The following is a 17,978-nucleotide window of genomic DNA, read 5'->3' as shown; positions in this document are numbered from 1 at the left end:
GAGCGGTTTTCACTTGAGTTTCAAAAGTAATTTGCGTTTGCTTTGGTTTTGCATTACTACGCTCAGTGATTGGTTTAAAAATCTCGCGTTACTTTTTTTGTCCAATCAAAACTAAAACTAAAACCAATTGTGACTCCCTTGCGCACGTTTTCCCGCGCTTCGTGCCGGCTACATGTATTTGCTTCGAGCTTTGATTGGTTTACTGAATTGTTTATGTTCTTTGTGATTGGCTAGAGTAATAACTTTGGTTTTGGTTTTACGGCACTAAATTGGAAGGTGCTCTAGTTGTTATTACAATTCTCAGCGATATACAAACGAGGCAAACGGTTCTTTTCTGCACTGTTTTAAGACCTCTTTTGAAGTATGTGTTGACCCTTTCGCCTCGTAAGGGTATATGTTATGGCAGGCTTAACTGTAATAACGGCTATTGTGTACCTTATTCTTTATGTGGAAATTCATTATAATTTGTGTCTGATAATAAATTTAATTATATGATGCGTTGTCGAAAACGAGATATTGGCGACTTTAAAGGAACGTCATTGTTCTCCATTGCAATTTTAGTTTTACTCTTTTGGTTTTGCTTCTTAGCTTCGCTTTTAAACATGCACATGAAGCATGAAGTCCATCTTTTTTGATCGCATTCTGAATCAGTACAATTCTGAGACAGCAAGCCTTGAAATCATTTTTGGTCATGGGTTAAAAAAGCCGTAAGATTATTTTGGTTGCAACATCCAAAAAACATTCGGGCTTGTTGTTTCATGGTACTTAGGGTCCGACATAGAATGTTGCAAAAGAATCACAAAACAACGTGAAACACACAACACAAAACAAGTCAAATCAATGACATTAGTCAAGATAGAGGAAAACCTAACAGTACTTGATAGACTGCAGAAGGGGCTTTGCTGAAAAACGGAATATAATACAGTTATGTATTTTTTCTTTCGTTTTTATCTAGGAGAGGGAGGGGGGAGTATTTCTCGATGGAAGTAAGGAGGAATATTTCATAAAAGTCACAAAAGAACGGGAAAGAGACAACACAAAACAAGTTCATGAATCATCGGACAAACTTCGTAAGTCACCGATGCATTGCAGTGACATTAGTCAAGAAAGAAAACAACGCAACAGTAATTGATTGGCAGAAGGCGCTTTTCTGGAACAACAGAAGATCATACTCTTGTGTCGATTTCTTTCTTTTTTTCTAAGGGTGGGGGTGGGGAGGTTATTTCTTGATGGAAATGAAGATCGTACTATCCCAATTTAATGGTATTACAAGCGGCTCAGGTTCGCATGAACTTTCAGGTTCTGCCGAACTTCCTTTCGTGTTTGGTTGAGGACATTGAAACACTTATTCCGATTTCTCCATCTACAGCAACTCACACGCGGAATTAAATATTTCAGACTCCTTTCTTACTTTAGAGCGTTGCATGGACATATAATCATCTCGCACGTTTAGAGTTACCAATGAAAAATGGACGCAATGAATGCCAACGCACTCGAAGTTTTTTCGTAGTTTTGAAAAGGGGTTTTACTGAACTTACTGAACGTTTGTGAATGGGTGCAATTGTGACGGCTTTTTCTCCTTATGTCGGCCTCTTACGGTTTGTAACGGTTGGTGACCAAAGGTGATGACTTGTTACGGGTGTTGGCGATCTGTGAAGGCCAGGCCGTGTATGCAGTTACGGTTTGAAATGTTTTTACGATGATTCGTGTCTGGAAAGACTGCTTAACGGCCAACTGAAAATGATAGGTATGGTTTAGAAAAAAACTCTATCGAGACACCTTAAATTCGCATCGGTAGAAACAAAAAAACGAATTACAATACCGTTTTCCATTTTCGAAATGAACAAGTATTTTTCTGGCCTGTGGCGCTATTTAATCATTGAGCAGGCTTAGCGTATTGGTTAATATCGCGCATATAGCGGTATTAACCAATACGCTAGTTGCTCTTAGTCTGAGGTAATTAGGAAGAAATATGAACAGTGCGAAAAATTGCTTTATTAAATAGACACTAGTGTGCTTTAACATGATATTTAGTATTAAGTTGGAAGAAAATACGCAGCTATCGTAATCAAGTATTTAAATACAACGCCAGCGTTTCCTCTTCGTCATTTTCACACCATTCCTACTATGCAAGTTGCCCACATTGCTGTTTATCATAAATCAAATGTGATTGTTTGCATTTTCATAGTGATTGCCTTTACCATATCATATTCCATTACTTGGTTTTTGTAAAGAAGGAACTTTTTTTTAACTATGCCTGTGTGAAATTTGTATAAGTCGTTATCCCATTGTATTTCAATTTTTACGTATAATCTTGGAACAGCCTTAATAAACATCTGCGTCGGGCAATTTTAAGTGCTTTTGGGGTTTGGTTTGGGTTTGTTTTAGTTTCGTTTTTAAAACTGATATATCATATTCAGGGACTATAAGTCTCCATCGTCTTAGTAAGAAGGTGGGAAAACGCTAGTTCTAGTCGGAACCAAGGTTCTGCACTTTGTTCTTGTAACCCTCTTAGGCTTATAGAACAAATTTCCCTATTCAGCAGTACCACATCTTCCATACTTGGCTATTATAATTGCTTGATAACGGAATTTTTTCTGCTACTTTTACACTACAGGAACAAAACAAAACCTGAATAACTTAAAACAAAAACATTTACAGCTTATCTCGAATGCACGAAAACTAACTTTCTACGGCGCTTCAGCTCGCATGCAGCAGCGATAGGATGCAGGGGTGCCCCACCTTGTGCATTGAAACAACCAGAGAGAAACATGCCATTTTAAATGACAATAAAAAAGCCTGCCAGACCAGTTTAGTTTAAAACCACCTTCTGTTGCGTAAAGCGACCGGTGATTTACTACACCCTCTTTACCCTTGGCTCTCTCGACCTGGAACAATGTTGTGAACAACGAATAATTTGTCAGTTTTTGACAATCTTAAACTAACTTTGAAGTGAAAACAAATCAGTAAAAAAACCGATCGATTTTGATAAAAACAGATATAATAGCTAAAAACGCATCTTCGTGTGATTTAACCTAAACCTGTGACTGTCAGGCCATTCCAATAAAATGTTTCGTTTCCCATCGCCCGACCGACCCATTTTTTTTTCGAAAAGTAAAAAAAAAATCAGGATTCACTAGTTAAAGAAGCAAGTACTTCAATTTACAAGCACACGACCTTGTTTTATTAACAACGATTGGTATATGATGTCTTTGTCTTTAATAAACATCGATACTACGTTATTTAAAGACTGTTTAGACATTTGATAAGGAATAACGAACGAAAAGACCACGTTTCCGAGTTGACTTTGTATTTAGGCTTTCTTACTTAGCAGCCTGGCCTTCTCTGGAACCCAAATGTTTTTTTTTTGCCCGACCGACCGACCCATTATCACAAAAGACGGGGCGATGGGAAACGAAACATTTTATTGGTATAGCCTGAGAGGATTTAATGAAGGGTTGATTCTTGACGGGTAGAAGGATTGGTAATCAGCAAAACGAGATCAATGAACTCAGCTTCTTCCTTCAAACTATCAGCCTCTATGGTTTGCGATCTTCGAGTAAGAGCGGATAAACGTTTTTCAACTTTATCCAGTCTCTGCTCGGTACACTGGACGACACTTTCAGAATTCATACAGAATGGCTCTGCTGTAGAGACACACATGTTCGTGAACGTTGTGTCGTCGCAAAATAGCTTGAACTCAGGTTTCCTTTTGCCTTCCTGGAACATGTCCATAAAACGTTCACCAATGAATCGGGCCATTTCGAGCTGCTCGGCACTCTCCTCAATGTTTGTCTTGGCATCAGTGTAGGACTCATTCAGGACAGAAACCAACATATTCATCAGGATTATAGTCATGCATAACATGAACAACAAAGCGAATGTTGGGCCAATAAACGGCTTGTCATTACGAAGGTCATCAATTGGCACAGCGGTTCCTAAGAGAAATTGAAACTGCGAGATTACTGCTTGCATGTAGCTTGAGTAGTTAAGGATTGTGCCACCAAAAAATGTCATTCCCGATATGACAAATGCATTGAAGACGATCAGAAAGACAAACAGGTAGGACAGCTGGTAACCCACAGACTGGCGGAAGGATGAGAACAAGAAAATCACGTAAGGGTTGAAGCGGATGAGATTCAAAAGCTTCAGTGTCACCATAAAAACTGCAACAGCGATCGAGGCATTTTCCAAGTTAGCCCAGTCTAGGGCTGCGTGAAAGTGCACAATTTCATAGGGATTTACTTGGATTGCTTTGATGCTCTGCATTATACTTTTGGATCTAAACATATAGAACAAAACTGATGCTACAGAAGACACAATCATTAAGAAGTCAACCATGTTCCAGAGAGACTTGAAAAATCCAAGGCGTTGTCGGTAAAGGTGGACCAGCATTACAATGAAGTTAAAGAGAACCATACCCATAAACAGAAACTGACAAATCAGATAGAACATTAGAGCCCCTGACTCTGTACTGTACAACTCGAGTGTATCTACTCTATTTGAAGTATAGGCAGAGCCAGCAGCAATCATCTCGTAAAAATAGGTAGCGATGCTTATCAAGTTTGTATTCACGTTGAAAACTGCGAATTCTAGGATAACCGCTCGAGTCTGGCGATCGACCCATCCATGTCCAAATGTTTCATCTAAGACCCCGAGGGCAGTTTCTTCGTCATAACCTAGCACGGCAGCATAGCCACCTCCTTCATATAAATTGTAGGAGGCTTTAATTGGATCATTGTCTAGTTCCTCAGCTGTTTGGTAACGCCAAGGTTTTGGGCACATTTGCAGGGCCTTTGGCCATGTTGTATTGCTGGGGAGAGGTTTCCATCCTGGTAGACTGAGCAGTGTCGTGTCCTCGTCTTCAGGTGAATAATCGTAATAGCACTGTGAGATGATATTCGAAAGGGGCCCGCAGGAATCTTGAAACGAAAAAAAAAAACCCATTAAACTGGAATTAGTATTACAGATTGGACAGATCGCTAGCTAGATAGATATGCAGACAGACAGACAGACAGACAGACAGACAGACAGACAGACAGATAGACAGACAGGGAGACGGATGGAAAGAAGGATGGACGGATGAACGGATGGGTGTATGGATGGATGGATGGATGGATGGATGGATGGATATATGTAAAATTTTGATTTTTCATTTTCGAATATAACATTTACTTAGGTTTTACCTTTTTGGACTCTCAACTGTCGCATCCAAGGCATGCCAATCAATATGGACATCTTGTTTGCAATGTACACGTCATTTTCCTCCTTAAGACCGTTGTACCACGGCTGATTGTAAATATTTGGAAAGAATTCTTGCCGTAACCATCCCTGCAGTTTGTGCGAATTGCTTATCTGAAATGAGAACAAGAATTTGGGTAAAAATTTCCTGCAAGGTGTCAAGTGGTTCACCCCCCGATATAGATACGATATGATATGAGATAAGATGAGATGAGATGATATGAGACGAGATGAGATGAGGTTTATGTAATGTCGAGCATTAATGTCGAGGCTGAGGTATCGATTACACAAATATATGATCAAGAATTAACTACATTCGTTTTGAGTTACTGACATTTAAACCAGTTCCATTACAGATATATTAAAGCGGTTATATTTAGTAATTAATTATTCTGCTTTATATTTTTATATCAGTTACAATTACTAAAGAGCAGAAAAAAAGTCGTATTATGTTGACTGAAGCCAGGGATTGCCATATAGTTAATCAAAATATGAAATAATAAAATCTCCAACTGTGATATAGACTAGATAGAAGAAGCAGTTCTCAATATACTGGGGAAGTCGATACATTCTTTAAAAAATAAGGCAGCCCACACGAAAGTCAATATCGGTAGAAAGTTTCAAAATGTATAGTACTTTGGCAATGTAAGTTCTGCAAATAGTATCTTTTATCAAACCGGAGAACCCAGAGAAAAGCCCTTGGAGCAAGAACAATAACCAACAACAAACTCAACCCACATTCGTATTTTAAGGGAAATAATAGCATTGTTAGTTACCCAAGACAAGAATGACTTCCCAAAATAGTTATAGAAACCTAGTGAAGTCTTACCAGGTCAAACTTCGTGAAGGGATTTTTCACTGCAGTTGTCATTAGAAAACGATTTCCATTCTTGTTGCCATAGCAAACGATAGCCAAGAGAAACATAAATATTATAAGAAGGACAATTTCCTTCACTATGTCTGTCAACTGAGCCTCTTTTTTGCTTCGCATACGCATCTTCTCCAAGAGCTTTTGTTTAAAGCGTTGTTTAGGATCATCACTTAGAAAGTCGACGTCATCGTCATAGGCATCGCTTTCTTTACTCTCCTCCTCAGAATCATCACTTTCGTTCTTATTCCTTCTGCTGAAGAGCAAGGAAACTACAATGACTGCCAGCATTACCTTTGTTGGCTGTACAACGAAAATATCTTGTCCATTTGAAATCAAAATGGAGGCAAGCCATTGCTCGGCAACTTCTTTACCCCACATTAAGCTGTAAAATAAGGTAAACGTTGCTGCCGTTAGAGTTGTGACGAAGCAGAGAAACCAACCGATGTATACACAGAAATGAGGCAGCGTGCAGCCTGTTTCACTTATTTCATCTACAAGTTCCTGGGCTTGGTCAATGTCTTTATATTTTCCTCCCTTGTTCTTTCTTGGTCTGCTAGACTTGAACAAAAGGACGATGAGAATGTTTACTGGTGCAACTATAAGTCCACTTTGCACTCCAACAACAATCTGTTTCCATGAAAACTTGAATGGTCCAACCTGTATAGCTCCATCCGACTCGCCACCAATGTTATAGAACATGGCATTGGCGAAAAGTGGCGCTAAACAGAATTGAAAGACAACACGAGGCTCTCTGTACACGAGTGAAAGTACTGATGCATGCTTTTCCAGCCACTGACATCCACAAGTGACCGTCTGCAATCTTTCTTCCAAAGCGTGAACGCACCTCAGCTGAAAAGGAAGAAGAACTTTTGTTGTCCATCGTAACTTCTATTTGTCCATCTTCTTTTTCCAACGCGAGCCATCGATTTATGGGGAACACCCATCGTTCTTCTGTTTGCCTGTCTCTGAGTACTACTGTCTCTACAAACCAAGATGGATCATCTCCTGAATTGTCATGTTCTAAAGTTATTTCTTTTAATGTACCTAACGATTCGTTTGTGATTAGGACAAATCCATCAACACTTCCGCGCGCAAATATTTCAGTTGAATCCCCTTTACTTCGCAGTGGAATAAGCTTGTGTTCGTTAATTTCGCCTTTTATGCTGATCGTTACGTTGGCTGTTGTTGCTGAATGTTTCCAAACTCCGGTGCTAATAACCATGTCGTAATAGTAGGTCCCTTCTTCAACGATGGTCACATGCTTAGGAGGGGAAATCTGTAATAAATCAAAAACTAGATGTTATTTCACGCGATTCGCTTACTAACGACTTTGCACGTGTTTAATTTATATTATTATTCATTCACATTATTTCTCCGTTTCTGATTGGCTTTCAATCCCCCGGAAAATCCAGCTAACCGTTGGTCGGCTAAAATTTAGCCGACCAAATTTGGAAGAAGGTCCAATTATACGACGATTGACGTCAAATGTTATCCGATCGCAACCTCGTTCCCACGCCGTTAGCCGATGGCAACCGCGTTCCCACAATACACGGCAACTGTTTTGAGCGGGAAAATAGCGAGATTTATGCAGTACGACGAGCAGGAAATTGCCAAATTATTAGACGAAAAGGACAGTTTTAACACGAAAAAGGCAACGAAGACGAATCAAACGATTTTCAAAGCTCATCTTCAAGAAAAAACAAATTCCTGAACCAGCCACAGCGGAGGACTTGGAGCGGTTTTCCGAAAATTCTACGTCGAAGTAAGCAAAAACGATGTTAAGAAGGCTCGATGTAGTTTTTTTAGCCGAAGGGTGGTTGTTTTGAAAATTAAAATTATCTAGGAAGCCAATGTTCGATTTTTGCCAAAATACACCATAATGATCAAATATGACCAAATTTTAATTTTTTACTCGTCACTTTGTCACAAAGGTTACCATAGCAACCATTGACGTTTTCTTTTGTTCTCAAACAAGCTTGGTTTTCTCGAAATCTAGACTGACACTTGGTATTCATTTTTTGATATGTTCAAGTACAGTTGATTTACTACCTGTGCTCAAAATTTTAGGAAAATCTGTAAGAGCGTTTTAGAGTAAATCAAGAATGAAGTTTTTGGTATTTTCTTATAATTTCTTACAATCGGCAGTCGATATATTTTAACAAATTAAAGCAAAAAGTCTTTCGCTTTTAGTTAATGGTCTTTGATGGTGTAAGTATTTATATTTCAGTGAGAGAAACTGTGCTCAAATAATACGAAACAATTTTAAGGCGCCTATTTTATATTAAAATGGTGTTTTTCTGAAAATTTCATTCTTGATTTACTTGAAAACGCTCTTACAGATTTTTCTAAAATTTCGTCAACAGTTAGTCAATCTACTAAACTTTAACATATCAAAAAATAAACACCAAGTGTCAGTCTAGATTTCGAGAAAATCAAGCTTGTTTGAGAACAAAAGAAAACGTCAATCGTTGCTATGGTAACCGTTGTGACTAAGTGACGGGTAAAAAATTAAAATTTGGTCACATTTGATCATTATGGTGTATTTTGGCAAAAATAGAACATTGGCTTCCTAGGTAATTTTAATTTTCAAAACAACCACCCTTAGTCTAAAAAAACTACATCGAGCCTCCTTAACCTATTTTTGAAAACGTCGCTATGTGTCGTCAGATTTAGCTTTACTAGACACTTCAAGCAACTGCTGAATATCGACATTATGAAGAACAAGAAATTTTTATGAAGGTAACCAAGTTTTGAAGTTTTTAAATCAACTTTCAATTTGAATGTTGCTGTATATTGTGTACTTTGACTTTTGTCAAAACCCTATTAAATTCAAACTCTGGAAATATTTTGAATGGATTATAAAACAATTATTGAATTCAACTTTCGTATGATATGAAGAATTATACAGATGTCGGAGGGTGTTGTCCTGAAACACCCTACTCGATCTGCATAATTCTTCATATCATACTCTGCCTCATCCAATAATTGCTAATTATGAGCTAAAAGATATAATATTTTAATGGTGACTTTGATACCATCAGTGATGTACCTTGTTTTCGTCTCTCTTGTCGGCCCTCCTTGCGAAGATTAACACAACAAAGTAAAGGAGAAAAGCACATGCAATTGTCACAAGTACTGAGATATTGCCAGTTTCACCAAGCTTTGTAAACTCAGTAAACACCTTGTCAAAGTCAATAGGATTTGGTGCTTGAATGAAGTTTCCTCCAAAGGACGTCAAATGATTGCACAGACATTTAAGATGGGTGGTGTTTGAACTGGCGTCGACCTGGTGAGAAACAAGCAATCTATGTCAGTAACAGGGAAGATAAATAACGAGTTAACTGTATGTTTAAATCCGCTTGATCTCCTATTTCTGCCACAGTTCTGATCGAATCTATCTAGTTATATCTGCTTTCAATTACAACAAAAATCCATCCTTCTCTGAAGAAGACCGCAGAAGGCGATCGAAAATTTAGAGTCTCGTTTTATATTTTTAGATCTGTTTTAAACATTTTTATATTTTAAGCTATGACTACAGATCGCTCCAGCAGTTTTATTCAATTACAACAGTTATTACATTTTTAAACTTGCCAACGTTTCCTTCGTTCCTCTGTCTAAAACCATAAAGCATTTATATGCCAGTTCTCGTGAAAGTTTATCGACGACTAATCTGAACCAAGCTCTAAACATATTTAGTTTTGGAGAGACCTGGTATAGCTATTAGCGCCTAAAATTATGTGGAACATGACCTGCTGAAAAACAAGGTTTGCTTGATCTCCTATTCCTGCCACAGTTCTGATCGAATCTATCTAATTATATCTGCTTTCAATTACAACAGTTATCATATTTTTAATCCTGCCAGCGTTTTCTTCGTTCCTCTGTTTAAAACCATAAAGCATTTATATTCCAGTTCTCGTGAAAGTTTATCGACGACTAATCTGAATCAAGCTCTAAACATATTTAGTTCTGGAGAGACCTGGTATAGCTATTAGCCCCTAAAATTACGTGGAACATGACCTGCTGAAAAGCGAGGTTTGTTGTTTGATAGATTGAATTTCTATGGAAGAGAACGACCGATATTAAATGGAACGACCGGATTTGAAATATTTCTATCTTTTGGAGAACGGCTTTGCAGGAAGATTGGTTCTGTCTCCCGATCTTGGTCAATTAAAAAAAACAGTGGAAAGTGAGATGACGAAAGATATAACGTTAATATAATTTACCTTGCAGCCATCGGAGGTCCACTTCTCTTTATCTTCAGACCAGTACAGACAGCTTGATTGGGTAGTAGTGAAGGAGTAGTTGGCATCTGTTGACGGGTCATACTGTGGAACATCCGTTTTATAGACTCCTCCTTTAGGAGGTGGGTCCTTGAAACCAACACATGACCGTCTTTCACGACCATGGCCAAAACATGACCTTCGCCTTCTGGAATGTTCAGTAACATTTTTAGCTCCAAGGAACAACAGACCGACATAAATACGAATTGGCTCAGGAGGCACTACCGTTACAGAGGTCTCTTCAAGATGGCAAGAAGTTTCGTTTTGCTCGTCATCTGTTTGGTTTGAGCACGTGTACAAAACTGTAAAGTTGTGATCAGAGTCCTCGATCGTAGGTTTTGACCCAAATTTAACAAACAATTCGATGACAGCGCCTTCTGCCTGCACACCGACTTTAATAGAAACGGGGACATCTGCTAGCTCAGCGTAATAGCTACGGATGGACATTTTGTTTGGCTTTAGGAAATTATGTTCAGTTCCGTTGCTGGTGTTCCTTGGTGGACTGGCAATCGGAATAACAATCTCAATGTCACTATCGAGGTTTGATACATTAATCTTTTTCCCATTGCCACTTTGAAGATCGAGACTGGTCACACTTGATTTGATCTTCTTGCTGCTCTTGTCCCAGGTGAAGGGGTTAAAATTAACAGCCTGCATCTGAAAAAGGAAACAACAGAAATATTCGAGAATCGTGGAATATTTGTTTCATTACAACTTTCACCAACGTTATACTATAGAATTTTGTTTAGGCTTTCTTCATTTTAAATCGACTTAATAATTATTGCTGACGTTTTAGTTTGCTCTAAACTAGGCGACTGTATAAAAGGCGTCAGAAATTGTTATTGAATGATTGAGTTGGTGAAATACGTAATAAAAGCGAGCATGACAGAATATGGATCGAAATATAAAGTAAAGGTTGACACAAACTGAATACATGTACCATGTTTGTCTTTTTTGTCTTCGGCCCGTGGCTGCTAACAAAAGACCATGCAGCGTGAAATTGAGGATCAAATATATGATGCCTTTTTTGTTATTATGAATTTTATTACTAAAGCAATTGCTGAAGACCTGTTTTCCTCGGTAGGGGCTACGAATGTATTTCTCACTTTGAAACATACAAGTCGGTCACTTACACGAGGTAGTTGATCTAAGAGAGAAAATCGCATAAATAGCAAACTATTTTTTAAAAAAGATATACTTGCACTAGTTTGAAAAGCCTTTTTAAGGTAGGGTCATTTTCTGTGATGGCTTTGAGGATGACGATGTGGAATTATTGGAAAGCATTTTTTATTTAAAAATGTTTGGGCATATATTTTATTTGAATGAAATATTGAGAATGAAAATATAACGGTATGGAGCAAACGTTCTGGAGTCACTATTAAAATAAATATAATTCGACAAAAATATACAAAGCAAATTCACACAGACCTCTTGAAGCCTTGAAAGCGGGAGGAGATGATGTTCCTCGATGAGAGTTTAGACGAAATATATTCTTGTGATAGATAAGGAGTTAAGGGCTTCATTTCCAGTTTGCTGTCGAAAGTCTAATTTGCGGAAATCTACGGTATCTCACAAACTAAACGCATTCCATCGTTTGTGCTACAAAGCAACTTTTATCGTGGCAAGTTAAACGCTATATAAAGGTTATCACAATATTCTGAACGCCAAAAATGATCTCCTTACCTTTGCATTGATGTTTCCACCACCAAGGTTTCCAAGGTTACCAAGTAACTTAAATTTCGAAGGCCCTTCTTCCATACCCAGTCCCTTTACATCGTCAGCGGAGACCTTCTTAAGAGATATTGCCAAGTTGGTTGTTTTAATAACTAAGTCTTCAGACGGAACCAAGCGGCCAAAGAATGCATCACTCATGTTGCTCAATTTTCCCGAAGCTTTTTTCGCAAACTGTAACAACAGAAGAAGTAACACTGATGTTATGTTCTTTAACGAAGTTTTAAACACAAATCAACATAATAAAATACTATTGATAGCCTTCCGCTTACGATTTTTTCATTAATGGCGCTCAAAAATGCCAATACTTAAATCATACAAACTCAGTTGTTAACCGCAAATATTCAGACACCAGAAAAGCAGTAAGCAACATTGCCGTTTCAGTACCTCTGGGGACGGTGAAGCTCCGTTCGCTTGACTTGTACCTGCTGCCGACTGAAGAACATTTGTAAGACATCCTGTAACACTTTTAGCCGTCAGCTCCAAAACAGGAGAAAATGGCTCCTCTAAGTCATTAAGGGTGTCCGTTAGCATGTTCGCTGTCTTGTCTGTCATTTGCATTGTTAACTCCTAGGATAGAAATGCTATATTAAAATGTGTACAATAATCCGCAGGGAGATAAAGTTTGAAAATTAACCAAGAACATATACTGAATTTATTACTACAAATGTATTATTACACAAATGCGTTTATTCCTCTATTTAACTACAGTTAATTCTGCGGAGAAATACGACTTATCCCTTGCCCTGTTTAAAGTAAACCGAAATTTCAGTTTAAGCAAATTTACGACTGATAAAAACAGTACCACTTGTGTACACAAAGCTTACTTGAACCTGTCAATTATTTTCGGAAGAAAGCTTGGGAAAGGCATGAAGTGTATCGGACGCCAAACTGAACTCTCGCTTTCTTGTCGTCTCATTCGTCCCCAGCCTTTCCATTTATTTTTTACTTAACAGGCGCAGATGAAAATTTATGCAGTGGGAATGCGGTACCGGATGTCGTGCACTTTACGACATTCGTTAATCAGGACGGATGGACGGACGGAGTGACGGACGGAAAGGAGGAAAAAGGATGAAGATGGATGGATGGGAGGATGGACGGAAGGTTGAATAAATGCATTGATCAATTGAGAAGCTTAAAAGGTGAATAAAAAAGGTAGGGAAAAAAACGCTGATGCATTAATTGCCAGGAGTGAAACCATCTTTGTTTAGATAGAAGATTTTCTTACCAGGCTAGTACTGTCGCTATTGCCATCACTCGATTGTTGTTGTTCTCCACCCATTGCTATTGCCACGCTTACCACAGACATAACCAAGCGAGACATGTCAAGGCTCTCAGGTGTTATAGATGTAAACTTTACAATTAATGTTTCTGAAATCTAAAAACAATGAAGGCAAAGTAATGCTTTTTAAGAACACTCGTTCTTGACAGACCGGCAAGAAATATAAAGTGCTGTGCTTTAAATAAGGGCATAATCAATCATGATCAAGCGAGACTTGCCTCGACCCTGAGTATCACTATGAACGTTCTCTTTTATTATGGTCATAAAAACTAAAACAATTTTACAAATGATGAATCGAGCTGTAATTTATTTCCTAGAAAGGTTCCTAGAAAGGCGACAGAGTAATGTGACAAGCGTACAAAATACATATCCTAGGTAATCGTGGCGATATAACACCACATCCATATTAAGTGCCACTTAGTATGGACAGCTTTACCCATTAATTTTTTTTTTTGGTCTGTGAAAAGAACGTCTGAAAAAGAATACCACATACCTCCATTAACACAGGTTTCATGCCAGCAGGCAAGCGATTAAAATGCTTTGATAGGTGTCTGCTTTGTATATTATTAATTGTTAATGGCATAGGCCGATATACTAACCAATGGAAGCGTTTTGATCGCTATATATTTTTTTTTGTAAACGTACCAATGTTTTTACATCCGGGTCCAATGTTTGCCCACAAGTTGATTCCTCATTGGCAGACTTCGGGACGGACAAGGAGAGCTGGACAGCTTGACTGAGTTCGCCTTTGTTTAGAAATCCATCTAGCTTATTTCCTTCCCCGATTACATAGCTTTTTAGCTTGATGGCGACTGCATCTGGCGGTGAAAGGCAAGGATCAAGGGAGGACGACGGTGTCACCTACAGAACATCAATAAAATATTACAAAAAACCTCCAAGTTGGCCTACAAAGACTCACTATATATCCACTTTAAGACGAGCTATTAAGTTGCTTCACTGAATCATATAATGCTAATGAATATTGTACTAACAAGGAAATCCATTATTAGTCTTCTATACGTTTGATATAATTCACGGCATATTGAGCAAAAGTTAATGTAATTGATAATAACCTTCGAATAACATTCAACGGTGAAAAAATGATGAATGTATTATCAAGTTCAACAGGAACCATGATAGATAACTCCAATAATTAGGATAAATTGAGATAAATAAGTAGCGACTACGTTACTACAGGATAATTTGTTTGCCAATTATGCACTGAAACTGAATACACCACGGCATGTTTATTTAGTCTGAGAGTATTATTATAATGTGACTGCGTTATGCAGTTACATGTGCGTTCATTAATATACATGTAATCTGGTTGCGAGATGCAGGCGTCGCGCCACACTTGACCATCTCTCACCACTGGCGCTATCAGTAGCTCAGTGGCTGTAGCATTCAACTAGTGTACGGAATTTCGTAGGCTCAAGTCCCATCTCTAAACTCAGAATTTGTTTTCTTAGTTCTTTTCACCATACGTCATTGCATGAGGATTTATGTTCTCGTTGTTGTTCTTATTCCTATTAGTTATAGAAAGCTAGACAGAAATATATCCACAATTTTATGGGTACCTTAACAATCAGATTAACTAGAACCGCGACGCCGACAGCATTCTTGATAACGATGTTAATTTGCAACTGGTAATCGTCTTCTGGTGATCCTGCCGGTAACACTGTCGACACAGACTGGGGAGAGCTGCCATATGATACTGGCTCTTCTCCAAGTTGAAATTCATAAGTGAGAGCATTTGTATCTTGCCAATCAAAGCACTTGAAGGTAAACTCCGTTTCAAGTGACACGCCTTCACTGACTGACGCTGTACAGTGTCCGCTGTGCGGCGCTCCAGCTGTCTCAAAATCCAGCACGGAAAAACCTTCTACTCCTTCTAAAGATGTCACGAGTAACGTTAAACTGTATTTTGATTTTGATTGCAGTGAGTTCTTCTTGATAATCATGTTGGTCGCATTTACTGCAGTCGACGTCATGTTAGGTAATATAGGCACATCATCCCAGTTGCTTGAATAGTCATTGAATCGTTTTAATCGCCATTCATAAACTGAGCCATTGCAAGGAGAGTTTGGGCATTCTGATGTCACTCGAAGCTTGTTTGAAGCAGACACAACTGCACCACAATCTACAAAGCATCTACAACAGATTGAAAAATAAGAAAACATAAAATTGGTTATATTTAGTAGTGACGTAATGGCACTTACCGAGTAGCAGTTGAGATTGAAATCACTATAAGAAGCGAAAAAACTAAAAATGTGTGGAAAGCAATGAAGGGATATTCTAAAAATAATTAATAGTTAATGTTTGCTCGTAAACAGTACACATGTATTCACATACATGATGGTACGAAGCATGGGCGTAAAACACTTAGTTTTGATAACTAAACCATGCCCAAAGGAGCAGCCATTCTTTCTAAACTAATTTATCACATTGCCTTCCAGTTTAAGTGCGATGCTATTATTTACCTTAGAGCCACCTGAGGTACCTCTCCGGCTGCAATCTCAAACAACATTTCACAGAACGAGCTTCTGTTATCTTTGGAAACAGTCAGCCCTAGAACATAGGCTTTTCCAACTTGAAGTTGTCCAGCCTGAGGATCAATGCTAATGGCTGTTGAAAATTCATTTACTTCTCCAACAAAAGAACCAAAGCAATCATTACTAATAGTAGCAATGTCATCTGCATCGGTACATGACCAAGTAAAATTGAGCCCAGTATGATCTCCAGGGCCAATATCTCCATCATAACTCAATGAGCCGTCAACAGTTACAATTTCCGCGGATCCCCAACGAACGCTGCTTCCTCCATCGATAATTGCTCGGACTGGAGCAGGAATGACCTCAATGAAGCCAAAGTCAAAGGCAGTAACATTTTGTGAGAACGAAAGATCACCGATTGTGTATTCAGCAGTGAATTTAACTTGATAGATACCAGCGGGTATGGATCTCCTGTTTATAGTCCACTCAGTTGTCCCTTGACTTACTAAAGTTCCGTCGGCTGACTCTGAAGCAGCAAGTTCTGCTTCACTAATGATACGCCATTCCAAGGTACTTGACATCACAGTGAGATCATTGTTTAAACCTTGAATTATCGCTTCTTGGACACTTTTGACGGACCGCTCAACAACAATGGCATGGTACTTGTCCTTAGAAATGTTTCTTATGGTAACCGAGAAATCTCCTGCCGAAAAGGAGAAAGAATAAAGAATTGAAGGCAAACCACTCACGGAACAAGTCCGTCAGTCGGTCAGTCAGTCAGTCATGACGCTAGCCATGCAGTCAGACGCTTCGTCTGTCTGTTGCGTCTGTCTGTGAGTCTGGAATGAGTGGGGTGGGTGAGTGAGTCAGTCAGTCAATCAGTTAATCAGTTTATTCACTGACAAAGGCAGTGTTGCTAAAAGGGTTGATTGTAGCCAACACTCCCAATAACCTTGGAAATTTAATTTGCACTCACCCAGGGGCTCACAACTTATTATTCCGTCACCAATGTAACCACCTCGACACTCGCAGGTAAAGGAACCCTCATTGTTGTAACAGTTAGCCACTCCATGACAGTTATGAGTTGCTGTTGCACATTCATCGATATCTGTGGGAGAATATATTGGACATTAAAATATTTTCAAGTCGATTTAAGACTGAAAGAAGCATTAACAGAAGACGTTGTCACGTCTTCTCCCTAACTGATAGGCAGTTTACTATTGCACTAGAAGGTATGATGTGACATACCTCAAAATCCTAGAATCTAGGACATATTAACAGTGAATCGTTCGAATACAAAATTATTAATTATTGAACACTCAAAAATTCTTTTCAAACAAAAAGTTAAAAGTTATATGTTAATAACTTTATTAGGGGTTTTTATGGTCATGGGTTCTTTCTTATCGATACTTTTCATATTCAAAGCTGACGTTGGTCGTTCATCATTACATTGACAACACGAAAATCGCGAACACTTTGAAAAAGGAAGTAGAAGATATAGTGGACAAATCTGTCAATGAAAATAACCGTCTGACTCCATCTCTGTCCATTTGTTTATATTTCTTGCAGTTTGAGCTATCATTCGATGCTTTTCTGTGCAGGGTTTTTGGGTTCACACTGTAACTTGATCCCATTCTGGGTTTCATAAGGAGTTATAAGCTTCCCCTACCCTGCTAACTAGAAATTTGTTGAATACCCATACCAAAGCAATCCACGCCATCTCCCGTGTATCCTTGAATGCAGGTGCAGTCAAATGAACCAATATTGTTGCTACATTGGGCTAGCAAAGCATGACAATTGTGTGACATATCTTGACATTCGTCCACATCTGCGAATAAATAACAGTCATTGATAAAACACTTTAATAAGATGGCTAAAGAAAGAATTGTTCTGTTTCTTATAGCGTTATTCCATGCAGAAACAATTGCAAGCGAACGCGTAGGACTTCAGCACTCATTGTGTAATATAACCATCTTTATTGCAGTCAATCGCGTAAATGGCGCCCCAATTTTTAAAGAGAAGATATATTTTTTCATTGGATAAGCGTATACATCCGATAATATAATTATAGATTTAGCCAA

The 17,978-nt window shown here is 38.5% G+C and overlaps 1 protein-coding gene across 1 annotated transcript in view; it reads right to left on the bottom strand.

The window, feature by feature from the left end:
- Positions 1 to 1,988: 1,988 nt before the first annotated feature.
- LOC144636236 (polycystin family receptor for egg jelly-like) overlaps positions 1,989 to 17,978 on the bottom strand; it is a 26,828-nt gene continuing 10,838 nt past the window's right edge. Inside the window, 14 exon segments of the mRNA XM_078495394.1 lie at positions 1,989 to 4,922; positions 5,187 to 5,355; positions 6,071 to 6,826; positions 6,828 to 7,388; positions 9,162 to 9,398; positions 10,336 to 11,049; positions 12,076 to 12,297; positions 12,511 to 12,693; positions 13,352 to 13,501; positions 14,051 to 14,266; positions 14,983 to 15,556; positions 15,886 to 16,600; positions 16,874 to 17,005; positions 17,600 to 17,725. Of these exon segments, the coding sequence (XP_078351520.1) occupies positions 3,448 to 4,922; positions 5,187 to 5,355; positions 6,071 to 6,826; positions 6,828 to 7,388; positions 9,162 to 9,398; positions 10,336 to 11,049; positions 12,076 to 12,297; positions 12,511 to 12,693; positions 13,352 to 13,501; positions 14,051 to 14,266; positions 14,983 to 15,556; positions 15,886 to 16,600; positions 16,874 to 17,005; positions 17,600 to 17,725 (6,230 nt within the window). The 3' untranslated portion in view covers positions 1,989 to 3,447.

Source organism: Oculina patagonica, chromosome 13 (assembly GCF_052425735.1).
Source record: "Oculina patagonica isolate OP01 chromosome 13, crgOcupat, whole genome shotgun sequence".
NCBI classification, from domain to species: domain Eukaryota; kingdom Metazoa; phylum Cnidaria; class Anthozoa; order Scleractinia; family Oculinidae; genus Oculina; species Oculina patagonica.
This window is presented reverse-complemented; position numbering and strand designations above follow the sequence as displayed.